The 16,586-nt window shown below is 38.2% G+C and overlaps 1 protein-coding gene across 1 annotated transcript in view; it reads right to left on the bottom strand.

Annotated features, from left to right (window-relative positions):
* Positions 1-6,009: 6,009 nt before the first annotated feature.
* Fs(2)Ket (Importin subunit beta Fs(2)Ket) overlaps positions 6,010-16,586 on the bottom strand; it is a 123,823-nt gene continuing 113,246 nt past the window's right edge. The window contains exon 15 of the mRNA XM_069841523.1: positions 6,010-6,167. Within this exon, the coding sequence (XP_069697624.1) occupies positions 6,149-6,167 (19 nt within the window). The 3' untranslated portion in view covers positions 6,010-6,148. The remainder of the gene's footprint in view (positions 6,168-16,586) is intronic.

Raw genomic sequence — 16,586 nt, 5'->3', positions numbered from 1 at the left:
TCACACGCCTAGACTTGAACGGCGCAGTACCGCACGCACTGGCCGAGAGCTGAAGAAAGCGAGCGTTGGGCATCATTTTACTCCTGTGTTTATGAAAACCTGTGATAAAGCTAGCACAGCCATGACTGCTAGACGACATATCACGTGTTTGTCTCCTGGCCTTGCTTGTCTCGGCTAAGCTCCCATCTCACAGTCAGCTGGTTAGTTCACGCGCGTACTATTTATTTTCTTTATTTGATATTTTCAATACTTTCTTATCAACGTTCCATCAGTAAAAAATATGTGTTTATTTGTTTATTTGTACTTTAAATGCGGAATCTAACTATATATTTTTAAAATATTTTTTTCCTTAATAAAAAGGTCTTAATGAGGAAAAATCTAAATTTCTCCATTTCCATAAAAAGTAAGAAAATCTGTTTATATGTCAATATAAACTTTAATTTCTCAACATCAAAATAAACCATGATTATGATCATTGGGTGAAAGGATTTCGGAGCTACAACAGTTTAAAGTTGCTAATTTTACGAAAATACGATAAATTTAAATATTTTTAATTTAAACACTATGAAGTTCTGATGCCTCAAACTTTGCACAAAGCATTGTATCACAGTTTTCTACGTACAAAAAAAATTTCATTGTATTTAGAAATTGTAAGGTCAATTTTCTCTATATTTCGGTCGATTTGAGATGGAATAGCTCAAACGTATATCTAGTGTGTGAAAAGATTGATTGAAAGTAATAAAACTCCAAGAAAGAAATTAGGCCTACATAACTTTTTGTTTCTGCATACTTTATTAATTTTATCTTTCTGCACAATTATTTATAATATTGCATAAACATTTCGCAATTTGCACAAATATAATTTTTCATTTGTGCATTTTTGCGACAATTATTTATTTTCTAGCTTAAACCCTGCCTTGAGGTATAAAAAAGACCAGGCCTATACATAGGCCTATTGTCGCACGTCGTAGCAGCGTGGTCCAAGACGACAACGTACCTTGAGCTGATAATACTGAATGCAACCTGGTTCAAATCTCATAGGAGATAAAATTCTATCACAAAATTTCGCCCAATTTATAGAACCGGTGTCCATCCAGTTCGTGGGTAGTAGCTTAATCCGGTATAGCAAGCCAGTAACACGGTTGAGGGGAGGCCACACGTTACCACTGTACTGGCTGGATGATTTTTTCACTAGGCCTACTGCTGAGGCATGTGGAGAAGATGTAAAGGTCAGGAGTAGGCTGGATGACCTTGGCCCTCCATAGTCTTGATCTAAATAGGGGCTGTCGCGGCTTTTATGCTTATCGATGTACCACTGCATGTTCAACTCTTTGCAGAGTGTGGTTTATTTCTAGTATCTCACTGATCAGTGATAAACAGACTGGCTGTTATTGATTTTTAGCCAACAGAATGGAAGTTAACGAGGGTAGATATTTGAATAACATCGAAATTTTAATCGTACATCATAGGAATCACGTCATGTGTCCATCCGTGCTAAGTTAAACCTTTGTTTATTACTTTTGGTCAATGTCAAAGTTTCAGCCTTGTTATCAGCACGAACAGTGTTTTTTTCAATATTGTTCTTTTTTTTTAACTACTTAATATACAAGTGTAAATAGAAATAATTGTTACAAAACCACGTCTCCTTTACGAAACTGTGAGAACAACTTAAAGAGAGACTCTACTCGGTTGAACTTTTAAAACTAATTTTCATCACATTATTAGTTAAGACGGTTAAAAAAAGACACCCACCAAATTTGAAATGATTTGGATACATAGTTTTGGATTTATTGAAAATTAAAAAAAAAAAAAAAAAAAAAAACTATCTGAATAATTTTGAAAAAGTCCCAGGCGTTCTAATTTTTCAGTTATCACTCTGAAACCATTTCAAGACCCACACATGAAATATGTATGTAAGGTGTAATATGAGCTATTTTTTGTACAGATCCAGAAAAAAAATGTGGGCCATCTGAACTTTCCAAAGTTCTTACTGAGCATGCGCTGTGTGTTAAAACTGAAACTTCGAAAAGTCAGGTGGCCCAAAGTTTGTTCCTGGGTCTGTATAGTTCAAATGAACTTTTTAAGTTAATATTTTCCGTTTTTTTTTTTTTTTTACTTTTCCACAAACATATTTGAAAGTAATGCATATTTTTACGATTATAAATACAGTTTATTATTAGGAATTTCCCTCCAACTAGTTGCTAGCAAGGAGGAGGTAAGTCCAGTGGTGGGATTGCCACCTCATAGCTGCTGGACAAGCTAGTGTAAAGGAAGTTGAAATGAACTCTACACTAGCAGACATATGTCACTATCAAAATAACTGGCGTCAGCATATGAGGCGTATGTCTAGCACTAGAATCCCTCGTGCAATCCTGCATTACCAACCTAGAGGAGATCAACTGGACGTCCAATGAAGAGATGGGCTGAAAACTTTTGTGGACCGTAACAATCCTTTTGGGACTATAACCTGTATGGCTGATGATGATGATGATGATGATGATACAGTTTAAGTACAGCATATGTACACTGACCGGCAAAAAAAAAAAAAAAAAAAACGATCACTTGAAACAAATACGAAAAGTCAAGTTTAAATGTAAATTATGAAGTAATCTCAGAAATAACATAACTGTTATCGTACTAAATTTAAAAATTACACTTTTACGAACTTTTGGCATGTAAATTCACGCCTTTCACACCAATTAATCTCCGGTTTATCGCCTAACAACGAAGGAGTGTGTTTCTGTGCTGAACATGTGGGGTAGGCCATCATAAACAAATGAAGAGGTTTTATTGCTTTATCGCTTCCCTTCCTTTTTGAAAATGAATAAGTGTCGAAAATGGTTTGTTTGCCATTTTGTCAGCAAGTTTAGTTCAGACAATGCCTCTGTCACCCCAAGACGTTGCCAGAACTGTCGCTCTCATTGATGACGGACGCAGCCTCCGTTACGCCGCTGCTACCATAGGCGCACCATACACCACGGTGCAAGAGGCTGTGAAACGGTTCAGAGTTACTCCAGAAGACCTGGATCTCGCAGAAAAAGGAAGACTTCAGCCGGAGATGATCGATTTCTCGTCAGCCAGGTTCTAAGAAACCGCCATACCACAGCAGTTGGAGCTCGGAATCGACTACAACATGTGCGGGGTGTTAATTTGAGCGAGAGGACTGTTCGACGACGCCTTGGAGAACAAAATCTTCAATCACGACGACCTGCTGCGGGACCAGATCTGACCAGACAGCACCGAGCCAACCGTCTTCAGTTCGCTCGTCAGCATGCCCAATGGACTGTGCAGCAGTGGAGCAGTGTACTGTTCTCTGATGAGTCCAGGTTCTCCCAGAGGGGAAGAATCTGGAGACCGGTATGCAGAGTGCACATTGTCTGCAAGGACGTCTTTCGGTGGAGGCTCTGTGATGGAAGCCCGAACGGAATTGGTGATCGTCGAGAATGGTAGTCTCAACGCTAGATCAACGAAATTCTCGTCGATCACGTCGTGCCCTTTGCTCCATTTATTGGAGATGATTTCATATTCATGCATGACAATGCTCGTCCACATGCAGTGCGCTGCGTATCACCGTATCTTGATGCAATGGAGATTGTTCGTTTCAACTGGCCAGCTCGGAGTCCCGACCTAAACTCTATAGAACATCTCCGGGATAGGTTGGGTAGACGTATCCGAGATCGTAATCCTGTTCCGCAGACCTTAGGTGATCTACGGGCGGCACTCCAAAAGGAATGGGGCAATATCGACCAGAGACATCATAGCCTTAATTGAGACCATGTCTAAGAGAATGGCGGCTGTAATTAGGGCCAGAGGGGGACACACCAGATACTGAGTGTTTGTTTCAGTTATTGTTAGTGTGAATTTAAGTTTTGAGCACCAACATCATTTTCAGTGAAGTTTAGTGGACAAATATTCAGCTGAAAGTTAAGTGAAAAATTTTACAAAATTTCAACAAAAGTGTAGATTTATGAACAGATCACGGTCATCGACTCAAAATTGGAGCAAGGTACACGTAGAGTGTAATCTTTAAATTGAGTACGATTACAGTTGGCAGGAGCGTGCCAAAGCAACCTGCAACTCATTCCTTCTTAGTGGCATCGGCCGATGCAACCCGCAAGGCATCTTTGTTGAAAAATAAATATGAAATTTGAATGTCATGGTATAGGGTAAAGGTTGGTAAATTGTGATACTAATAATATTATGATAGTATTTTTGAGAATTTTTTTTTACAATTTTACTGAGCGAGAGAAGGACCGCTTTTGTGCAGAAACTTGTCCACGAACATTCCCTTACCACGTTGACGCAAAAAACCGATCTTCCTCTCGCTCAGTAAAATTGTAAAAAATTCTCAAAAAGAACTATTATAATATTATTAGTATCACAATATTACCAACCTTTACCTGTATTACATTCAAGATATTAGTCGTAGCTTGAGTAGTGAATAGCTGCACTTATTTTCTAGCACTGGTTACATTATTCATCAAAAGTTCAAGTTCTCTGTTTTATAATTATGCAAAAATGATTCTCATCAAGTAGTGATCTACGATTATTTGAAACGAGGCCCCAATTAATTAAAGATTCTTTAAGATCACAATTTTTAACGATTTTTCATACACATTAAGCTTACAAACATAGGCGCCGACTTCTTTGAAATAATGGGGGGAGACAGAATTCTGCAGAAAAATCCGAAAATACTTTGTTGTTATAACAAATTTCCTTCCATATTTTACAGAAAATCACATCGTCTGATTTTTTATATAATATTGCTTAACCCAAGACGGTTGAAAGCTACGGCCTTCATGGACTACCTTTTCCCTTTGACTGCTTTGCTCACTCTTATCCTTTCGACGATGATGAACATAAGCAATGTCACTACTGCAACCCAGTTTATCATTCTGTTCTCGTCATATTACAGCTTTATTTTGGGCAGTTTCCTTTATTAAGAATTTATCCATTATCAATAGTTACATCGCAATCACCATCTCTTAACAAGCACACACCCGCAATGACGATCATCACAAAAAACAAACACTGAAACTGAATGTCGATAACAGTTACTTCCAAATTTCGTAACAAATTTAATTGTTTATGAAAAAATGTTGAACATTAGGTACCGTATTTAATCGGTATTAGGCAATAGAAGGAGAGATACTTATAAGTTAGGTTTACTATAGCACAGCTTATATTTATAGTCCTAGGTTTATTGCATTTATTTATAGTTAGAATTAAATTTACGTTTATTTTATTTATTTTTTGCTGTAATTATTGTAATTTTATTACTGAAATTATTGTAATATTATTGTATATCATATATCACTGCCACCGAATATATACTCAATTGTAGCGTTAATACATACATACATACATACATACATACATACAAAGTCGATTTCCACGTTGTAATGCTTCTGACCGTTATTTTTCGATCGCAAGAACTGAAGTAAAACATTTGAATCATACAAATCAAGCTTTCAGGTATAACTCCCTGTAAAGTTAATTTGAATAATGAAATTATTTGAATCATAGACAAATTCGAGCCACCGTTGCATCATATGTGGGGATTCACCGATCTCAAATACAGGAGAAAAGAAAGGGAGGAGACATTGTCAGTTGCGTCACTAACATGTTCATTGAGGCAACTACCCTGTCTATGGATTTGAAATAACCATTTTTGACTTGTGTCCTAGTTCATCTTTGAAACAAATTAATTTTTTTTTTAACATGGAGAAACTATTTTCGAATTATTTGAAGGGGCAAGGCCACGTTATTAATTTTATTGGGGAAGGTGACACCCCCGCCTGTATAATTTGAGGGGGTTGAATGTGCCTTGTTCCCCTCCCCACCCCCACCCCCAAAAAAGTTGGCGCCTATGCAAAGAACATTATGATTTAACAGAAATAAACAAACAATCGACAAATGGGTTAATATTTTATTTTAAATGAACAGTCGGAAATGCTCAATCCTGTATAAGGTAACAGAGAGTTTGTGACTTACCGTAACAGCCTGTTTCCTTACCGCGGGCCCATCTTCGCTCTGCTGCTCCATGGCTGACACTGACGACACTGCAAGTGAAGCCGTACCAGTTCATCGTGTGAAGCTCAGATTAGCCGTAGCTCCTCCCGGCCGGTCTGTCCGAGCGCACCTTCCTTCATTGTTGCCCCCAGCGGCTGACACAAAACACTATTCAGACACAGTTCACTGCAACTACTCTTAGATGTGTGTCACGAAGATGACTTCCTTACACATTTCCCAGCAATCCAACTCTTTTTATCATGTTGCGAATAACATTAACGTTTATTGTTTATTTTCTTCAACTATTATTCAAGTGACAATGAGTAAAAGTCGGACATTCCGCCGATCTGTACATCATGGATTCGGATATAAACGCCGTAGAAATTATGTTCCCAGGAAAAAAAAAAAACATATTATCATCAGTGCAGTCCAGATTTTATGCAATATGAAAGTGAGAAATATGTACATAAATATATAACCAACATTCATCCCGGATTTTCCGGAACTGTCTCGATTTGGAGCTAAAGGCTGGTTCACAATAAACCGGAAACGGAAACGACAACAAAAACGAGAACGGAAATAATGTTAAAATGAAAGTATTTAAATGTGAGCATTCACAATAGTTAATTTTATTTCTGTTCAGTTCTCGTTTTCGTTTTTGTTCCCGGTTTATTGTGAACCAGCCTTTAGTGTCCCATGTCCGAAACGCCCATATATGTCCCGGTTTCTGAAAAATTCGTTTAAATAATTTCTTAAAATCATTTTACGTTCATGAAACCAAAACAGTATTCGTTTTATTGTTTTGTGCCAGTATTATTTTAATAAAAAATGTCTGTGCTGTTATTTGTACAATATTTGCATGCATGAGTACAGACCGATTATTAGTCCTGACAGTTCGGCGACGCGAAAGAGGGAAAGTAATAGCAGTAGTGGGAAGAGCTCCGGAGTAGAGATAAGGGCGAGCGGTCAGTAAAGGAATGCAGTACTCTACCGCACGTGTGATATACGATTGCTCTGAATGCAAGCGACTAACCCGAACACCCCTTGGCGTGACTTAATGGACTCGCCTGACCCAGGCGCACATTGTCGGCGACTGTCAGGACTAAATAATCGTACTGTACGATATAGACGTCGGAACAGAGAGCGAAGTGTTAAAATGTACCGTACCAACCTGGGCGGAGAGAGTTCCTATGCATACCAATGCCGGTCCCACTTCAACCTCTACCTAACAAAATCTGCTACTGGGCGGCGAGCGATCGCACGCCGGCTTAAGGCTGGTTCACAATAAAACGGGAACGGATGCAACGAGAACGAGAACGGAAATAATGTTAAAATATATGTATTTAAATGTGAGTATTCACTATACTTAATTGTGAATGTTCATATTTAAATACATTTATTTTAACAATATTTCCGTTCTCGTTCTCGTTTTCGTTCCCGTTTTATTGTGGACCAGCCTTTACGGACAGGTTCGTGCACGCTTTTCTACGCAGACCGGTCCCACATTAGTCCTTACCGCTTAGCTTCATCGGGACAGGCGCTCCGCACTACAGAACATTACTATCTGGGATCCGTCTGCATAAGAACTCTCTGTACATTGACTTTCTTGAGAATATAAGTTCTATGAAAGTCAATTCAGGTAAGCTTTTCGATGAATTTGTTATTACGAAGTCTGTAATTACAAATAATTTACAAATATGGAATATGAATTGTGTAAAACTGGAGGAGAAATAGCAGCTTGTTTAGAAAGTACTAAAAGATCATAGAAAGTACTGAAAGATCAAAATATCTGTTATTCAACTCTTTCCATTGTCGCTGAATTCATAGTTGCATGGCTCAAACTCCGAGAGACGTGTTTGGTTTGACGAATCAATATTGAACAAAAGAGAATAAAAACGTGTCAGAAACAATTCTTCGTAATATTCTAACATTTAAATATAATTGACGAGTGTGATCCCAAAACGCGTTAAGTCCATTTTTATGAAAGGGCTGGGTCAGTTTTTTATCCGCCGATCTACGGACTGAGCGAGTTTTCAAGTGACATGCACAAGAACATAAACTTTTAAACAAAGAATGGCGTTGTTCTGGAAGAAAACATGCTTCAAATATGATAGAGGTATCAAACATAATCATATATATGTATAAATCATAAACATGGATAAATGGACTGAGTGAGCTTTGGGATCACTATCTTTAATTTGAAAAGTTCTTGGTATATTTGGATTTCAGATTATGTTTTCATGAAAGAAAAAATAATTTCCAATTAAAAATATAAAATTGTGATGTGTTTCTATATTTAAATTCACTGAAATTGAATAAAAAGTCTGAAATGTGTTTACATTTTCGCGCAGAATTTAAATTAGGCCTAATATAGGCCTATAGACTACTTTAAGCTTTTCTGGAAATCACATTAAGTATTACACGTAAATATTTTGTTATCTTTTACTCGTTAGAAAGTAGACAACGAGACTTACAAGTAGACATTCTCATAAAAGGTAAAGGCAGCCCCATAACAGGGCAGGACGACCCAGAGGGTGGGGCTAAAGTTAAGGCTTTCCGCCTTCAAAGACAATCGACAAGTTAAGGGCAGTAGGGATATTAATCCTACGTGCCTGCCGCCTTTACTCCCAAGGAAATGCCCCTGGTACTCATTTATGTTAGAGGCCGAGTAGATCCCAGGGTCATAGTGCGGCTGGAAGGATTAGATCAATGGAAAAATCCATGACCCCATCGGAAATCGAATTCGTAACCTTCCGGAAACATTCTCATGGGGGGAGATAAAGAAGTTAATTTTTTTCTTCCACTATGTTAATGTCAAAACAAATGCTTGTACAAATTTTGGTCACTCGAGCGCAATTATGAGGAGAGTCCAAGAAGAAAGTTTGCCTGAGGCCGCTTACAGAAAGAAAACACAATTTCATGGAAAGATTTAGGCTATTGGAACAGATACAGCAATTGCTGAGCTGTTTTTCAACGTATTCCCCACCGGAAATGAAACATTTGTCGTAAGTGGGATCAACAGAGAGGTGCAGACGGCTGTCACACACTGGTTCCGATTCCAGGCGGCAGACTTCTACGACACAGGGATAATAGTTGATCCTATGGTATGAAAAATGTCTCAATTCCGGTGGGGAATATGTTGAAAAACAGCTCAACAATTGCTGTATCTGTTCCAATAAATCTTCCCATGACAGTGTGTTTTCTTTACGTAAACGGCCCCAGGGAAACTTACTTTCTGGAAAGCCCTCGTAACTGCGCTCGTGTGGCCAAAATCTGTATAAACACTTGTTTTGACATTATTAACATGGTGGAAGAAAAAAAATTAACTTTATCTGCCCCCATGAGAATGTTTGCTTGTTAGTCTATTGATGAAAATTGACTTTAAAACTATCGCTGCTCAAAATCTTTACTGGTTACCGAGTTACGACGAGTTAGTGTCAAGACTCAACTAACGCGTGCAGTTTAAAATAAAATACAAATCTGTATAAATTGGAAAGCACGAATACTTCAGTAAAGTTACAAATAACTAATAGAAGCCGTCCCTACTAATTATAAAGGTCACTACTGACATCTGGTTCATGAACTACTCACAATCACCTCTCCAATATCACTCTGCAACAAGTCGAGAATTGCGCTGCAATCCCGGCCTGCATAACCTTAACTTGTGTGCTGATGGTGTGCAAGACAGGTAAATTAAACTGAATTTCCGGGCATGAAATATATCATTTCTGTACTTGTATGTCTTGGGGCTAATATCTGAAACCTCCATTAATTAGTTCTAAAAGTTTGCAATATTGCCATGTTTTTAGTTTTAATTTTATTTGTGGGGAAATAATTAAAATACGGATTAAATCGACTGTGTCCTAATCTTATACAATAATGAATATGCTTTACAAATCTGTATGATCGGGAAGATAAGTGCTTTAAAATTAGGCAATTTATTGTTGAAATTTTCAATTTTAAAGAGTTCGAAGAAAGAACGTAATGTTCTTCATATACTCGTACGACCACCATGTTAATAATGTCAAAACAAGTATTTATACAAATTTTGGCCACACGAGCGCAGTTACGAGGGCTTTCCAGAAAGTTAAGTTTTCCTGGGGCCGTTTTCTTTTCCATTTATCTTTATGCTTATGCTTATCTTTTTTTTTTGTGTAAAACTATAGCCCTAACATACATATGTAAAATAGGGCTAACCCCCATTGGAGATACAATAATAATAATAATACTCGTACGAGTCGCCCTCGGTAGTGTAGTTGGTATAGCGCCGGACTCTTTGCTCGAGGTTGCGGGTTCGATTCCGGCCGAGGCGATGGTGTTTAAGTGTGTTTAAATGCGACAGGCTCATGTGAATAGATTTACTGGCATGTAAGAGAACTCCTGAGAGACAAAACTCCGGCACACCGGTGACGCTCATATAATCTCTGCAGTTGCGAGCGTCGTTAAATAAACCATAAAAATAATCTTCATATACGATACATTTGATGAAATTTTGCAAGAAAACTACTAGCCCTAGAGATGTCATATTAAAAAAAAAAATCCATCTCCTTCTATTTTATTGTATAAAAATATAATGAAAATTAAAAATTGTTTGCTAAATTTTCTAATTTTCCGTCCTATTTCACATGAACTCGCTCCAATAGCCTTGCCGACACCACCGTGAACAGACAGTCGAGATCTGGCTTTTTCTGACTGGTTTTAGCCATGCGGCAATGCCAACTGGCACAGCGGCCTCGGTGTGGACGCATCTTATGGTTCGCAATCCCACACCACATGCTTCTGCAGTCGTTTCTTGCCCGTTGGCAACATTGCAGCCAGCACCATGATGGCCGGCAGCTTCCTGCTCGTCAACCTTTTTAAAATAATTATACACCTAAAACACTATTTCCCGCGCTCGCCTGCGCAATATTTGTCTTCTTATAGTTCCTCCTTCCATTTATTTATCTTACACACACAGTACGCCTATATGATAGTTTTACTTCTTCAATGTACTGAAGCACTCAAACGTAAACAAACGAACGCGAGAAGCACTACTTGTTACAAACTAATTCCGATTGATTCTACTGTACAAGCTTGTGACGTCACATACTAGAAATGCTACGGCGCATTTAGCAGTCGATTCCGTCGATTCTAGTAGGCCTACGTCACGTATGGCTACTCCAAACAATTGGGAATTTAGTACGACCTGACGAGTCACTTTCTGTTGGGTTCGTCTGACTGACTACTCAAAAAATTGACAAATTAGTGAATTCTGAAGGGTCATCCACTCTGTTCGGTTCGTTATATATGGCTACTCCAAACAACTGGAAAATTAGTAAGTTCTGAAAGGTTACTCACAATCCCAACCATGCTCACAACAACCATCACGAACAGCATAAACGTATCACGCGATCATAAGAATTCGACGAATCACCTGCCACTATTTTTTTAATTACAAGAAATGTAATTTGTAGGGAAACTGCCCTAAAACGACATGCCCAGGTAAAATGACATAGGTCACCTTAGGTTTCTCAATACTTGTACACGAGACAGCATTCCTATGAACTGGGTTAGTCCACACTTGTGGAGTAACGGTTATCGCATCTGGCCGCGAAACCAGGTGGCCCGGGTTCGATTGCCGGTTGGGGCAAACCTGGTTGAGGTTTTTCCCGGGTTTTCTCTCAACCCAATATGAGCAAATACTGGGTAACTTTCGGTGCTGGACCTCGGACTCAGTTCACCGGAAATTATCACCTTCATCTCATTCAGACGCTAAATAACTTAAGATGTTGATAAAGCGTCGTAAAATAACCTACTAAAATAAAAAATAAAGGAACTGGGTTATGTCCGTATATTGGTTACAGAGAACATCCATAAATTGCATTGATTTTTCGTGAAAAATTTTATTTGTAGGATATGCTTAAATCAGTGAAAATATTGTTGCCGGACTTAGAAGTGATGTTTTTTTGCTGTTATTTTACATAGACTTAAAGAAATCAAACACTTTTTTTTTTATACATGACGTATGTAAGTACTTTCATTCTGATTATTTTTAACACATTTCGTAACCTTCAAATCCATCTGGCCATTGGTTGTACTTCCATATATTGAAAGCTACCAGTAAAATGGCATGCACACTATGTCATTTTACCCGAATTGATACGCGGTTTTAGGTGACAAACAGATCTATTCTACATGAATATGAAATGTTAATGAATCGGCACTATCCGCAGCTGTTCAAAGATCACAGAAAATCCTTGCAGCTCGAGGAAAGAAGCAAGTAGGGACTATAAAATGCGCCAAACAAAGTCAACAAGCAAGCTACAGTAATGTCATGTGAGTTCTCCTGGAAATTTTGCTCTGCATGTCTTGATATTTGCCGTGAAGAAGTCAAAACAAGAACTTTTTGTTGAAGCTTCATGTGAAACATTAGGACTAGTGAATGAATTGTGTTGAATGACCGGGGAGTTGTTTATACAGTGGCTGAAATGCTTGAAAGACTATGCCAACACTTCCAAACACAACAAAGTACTTCTGGTTGATGGTCATTTGGATCACAAACGTATTGGTTTGTCGACATATACCAGCGATAATGGTTTCATTCTCTCCGCACTTTACGCATTGACTTCAACTCTTAAATGTGAAATTCTTTGGGCCTCTGAAAACGTATCACGACCAGGAAGACTCCAAATAGTTGAGGGTTTAGGCCTATCTTAGAAGAGTTGAGTGACCCAATACCAGATTGGCAGTTTATTTTCATTGGCCTACAGGAGAGCAGCCACCAACCACAATGCTATTAGCTGATTTGCACAAACAGGAATTTGGCCTTTGTATACTGATATACAGACAGTGCATGCGGGATGACTTAAGGAAAAGTGAAGTTGTTTCGTATCGGAGTAGCCTATATGGCACGTGCCGCGTCGTCCGTCTTTTGTGTACCTGGCGAGTACAGCAGCGTACAGAATGAAGGAACCCCGGTCCGTTCATAGTAACATTGCAACGCAATGTGTGCAGTTGTGTTATCCTGCTCAAGTATTTAGTACGAGTTGAATAGTGTAGTGCTGATCCATTCATAATATCGAAGTCAAAACGTTAAATTCGCTCAGAGATACGAAATGCAACTAAGAAGTATGAGAGTGACATTTTATGTATTAACGAAGACAATATCGTGTGTAATGTATGTAAAATTGAAATAAAAGCCAGAACAACTCAGGCTATAGAGAAACATTGCAACAGTACATCGCACAGGAAATGCGTTGAAATGAAATCTGAGGAACCATCATCATCATCATCATCATCATCATCATTTAGTTGTGCGGGTCTAAACGACACGTGCAACATGATGCTCAGTGCAAATATTCCTCTAAAGAAATTGAGTGATCCCCATTTTAGAGTTTTTCTTCAGACATTCTCTCGATACAAAAACTGTTTAAGCGATAGGCGAAGACGATTCAGCTTCGACAACTTACGAGAATATATCGTCGTTTACTGCAACGCTGGTAATTGCATCAATGATGACGAGGACTGAACTTGCAAGGTATGTACTACAGTACGTTATTTTTCTTTTCCTTCTAACTGTACGGAGATACAGTAGCATGTTGACGTCGTCTATTTACGTTTAAAACCTGTTGAGCCAATGGTCTGAATGAAAAAAAAAATGTAACATATAGTAAATGTGCCCCTATATTCAACGATAAGTCATCCCGCATCCACTGTCTACTGATATATTTCCTGATCATGTTTTTAGTGCTGCAAAAATAACTGAAAGTCCTATCATGAGAATGAAAGCCCAGAATCGGAAATTGCAAATGCTGAAGACAATGTGCAACTGGAAGTACCTGCACTAATCCCTACAACTGCAGCTGGATCAACAACACCAGTCAATATCTCTAACAATTGAATCATCTTCTTTGTGATGTTCTGGAGAAATATCTGCCTGTAGATCTTTAAAGGAAACTACATCAAGCTTATCCGGGTGACCATATTACATATTCCCACTTCCGTTTCATCACAAATTGGGCATCTCTATAGGAAAAGAAGCACAACAGAGCAGACATTTTTACCAGAAGCCCTTCTGACGTGAAGACAAGTGATGCAGGGACGAAACGCTTGGAAATATGACGTGCATGTCGCCAAGTGAAGAAAAGGCTTCCTTTCGATCAAGAAGTGGACAACTCAGATGACGGTGATGATGATGATGATGTGTCATTCCCTTGATGAAATGATTTATTCAGCCATTAAATACAAAAAGAGACTTGGCTCAATTCTACTAAGTGCAATATGAGAGCACACAGCGAATGTGCCCGTCTCTCCAACCAAGAGAGCAAAGTCATTTTCATGCCATATATTCAAGTAAAAACATTAAAAACATTCGATATATCACTTTCAGCTGGGTACGTCATTTTACCCAAGTACTAGCGATAAAATGACATAGTGTTATTTTTTTTCACCTGCATAAAGGACGCTTAATTAAAAATATCCTGTTTTTAACTGTGCCATAGTAAAAGTAATGTAGTGTAATATTTGTGTGTGTGTAAAACAAAGTTCTAATTATGAAGAAACACACCACCAACAGCAATTTTTTCTTATGATATATCGTTTTAGGACAGTTTCCCCTATACAACACGTAAGACAAAAATCAATTGTCTCTGGGTCCTCAGTAATCACTTCGTTTGTAATTTGAGCAAGTTTCATTAAGTTATGTCTCCCTGTAATTATCGTCTCATGGCACGACACGTGCATTTCTATCCTATGTTATAACGGCTAATCTTATTGTGTAACACAATTATAAACGAATAATGAATTTTAACTGCTCTTGGACTGTGTCATGTAGTTTGAAACTGATAAAAATCATGTTTAGCAGGACCTTGTCACTGGAGTAAGCTGTTGCATAAACACAACCCGCAAAAGCAAATTATGTGCTGTGACGCATTTAATCAACGTCTGCTATGCAACAGTCACTTCGAGAGGCTGTAATTTCGGACACTTTGAACGAGTCCTACAACAACATAATAAACTCATATTTTAAACCTTGAAAAAAATATATAATGAAGACGTTATATAAAATTAAAATGCATCAGGCTTGTAATTTTATATCATGGGAATGCGTGAACATTGTTGTGTGTGTCATTACTCATTACATACAAAGTAATTTGATGATTCGACCGTCTTCAACAACCGTGAGACTAGTCCTACAGAATTTATCTGTTATGGTAACAATAGCAGTTGACTTAATAGCCTATATGTCAACATACATGTCGAACATGGAGTAAGGTCACAAAGGGAAAGACACTAGAGAAGCGGGATTCGATCCGGTGCTGTGGATTGAACTTCGGCGTAGTTCAGTGGTTAGAGCGCTTGGTACGTAGAACCAAAGATTCGGGTTCGATCCTCGGCGCCGGAGAAAATTTTTCTCCTCTAATAACCATTCTTAGATTTGTTTCCTGTTTTATGACGAGTAGTGCGTTGCTCTCTCAAATCCATGTCAAGGATATAATGTGTAGATTTTCTCGTTGGTTGTTTCCATTATACCAGCGGCACAATTCTGACACTTAGGCCTACATTGTAATCTCCGCCCCGGGTCCAGCCCTCTAAAAGCTAAGATGCTGAGCCAAGTGATGACGTAGATATTAGAGAGTTTTCGCATCCTCGTCGCATGCTAAACGTTAACGCTATTTTGACGTCATTAATGAAAAAGTCAATCAGTGCCATTAATCTCACCCGCTATCTCTAGCCGAATAACGTGAACATGAAGTTTACCGTAGGCCTAATTCGGTGATAAATTCGGTATTTCGTTTGAAATTTACCACTGTGGATGTTATTAATCTACTGTACACAACAGCTCCAGATGGATAAATTATTCACGTCGAAGTACAAGAGGGCTCAGGAAAGTGTTTTTCGTTGAGATTTGAACACACACAAAAAAAAAAAGTTGATTCGTGAGTACTTGCCAAGTGAAAACACTCATTTGTTTAACTCGCCGTAACTTGCAAACCAGTAAAGATGTTCAGTTGCTACCACTTTTAAAAGTAATTTCCATTCTTTCTCAATATTTCTCTCGCTTTGATCCCCTCCCTAATGTGAAAAAGTTTACCGCTTATCAGCTTTTGAAGGTGTAAATGTTTATTCCGAATACATCACATCGATGTTAGTATCTTCTTTACCTTACTTTTCGAGAAAGATTTTCACTTCGAATTTTGTTCTACGCCTTCCTTAGACATTAAGCTATCAATTGAAAAAAATTCAGCGCGATTGATTGACTATTATAGGAGCTACAACATGATAAATGTTAAAGGAGAGGAAAATATCGTATAACAATTCTTTCCGAAGTTTTATGAACGTTAACATACGTCATAAAGTACATCACTACTAACGTCAACATAGCGTTAACGTTTATCGTACAACGAGGGTGTGAAAAAACACTATTATCTGGCATTCTGTTGTTTTGTTACGGGGTACGTGTCAAGTTGTGTTCTTTAAGCCCCGCTTTGTGGTATGCTTGTTAAAATGGAAAGAGAAAGAAAGAAAGAAAGAAAGAAACCAAACGCAGCATGCCAATATTTTCATTACATCAGGCAACACCTAACACATCCATG

This window comes from Periplaneta americana, chromosome 12 (assembly GCF_040183065.1).
Source record: "Periplaneta americana isolate PAMFEO1 chromosome 12, P.americana_PAMFEO1_priV1, whole genome shotgun sequence".
Taxonomy (NCBI): Eukaryota; Metazoa; Arthropoda; class Insecta; order Blattodea; family Blattidae; genus Periplaneta; species Periplaneta americana.
Note: the sequence above shows the minus strand (reverse complement) of the source record. Positions and strands in the feature narration are given on the sequence as shown.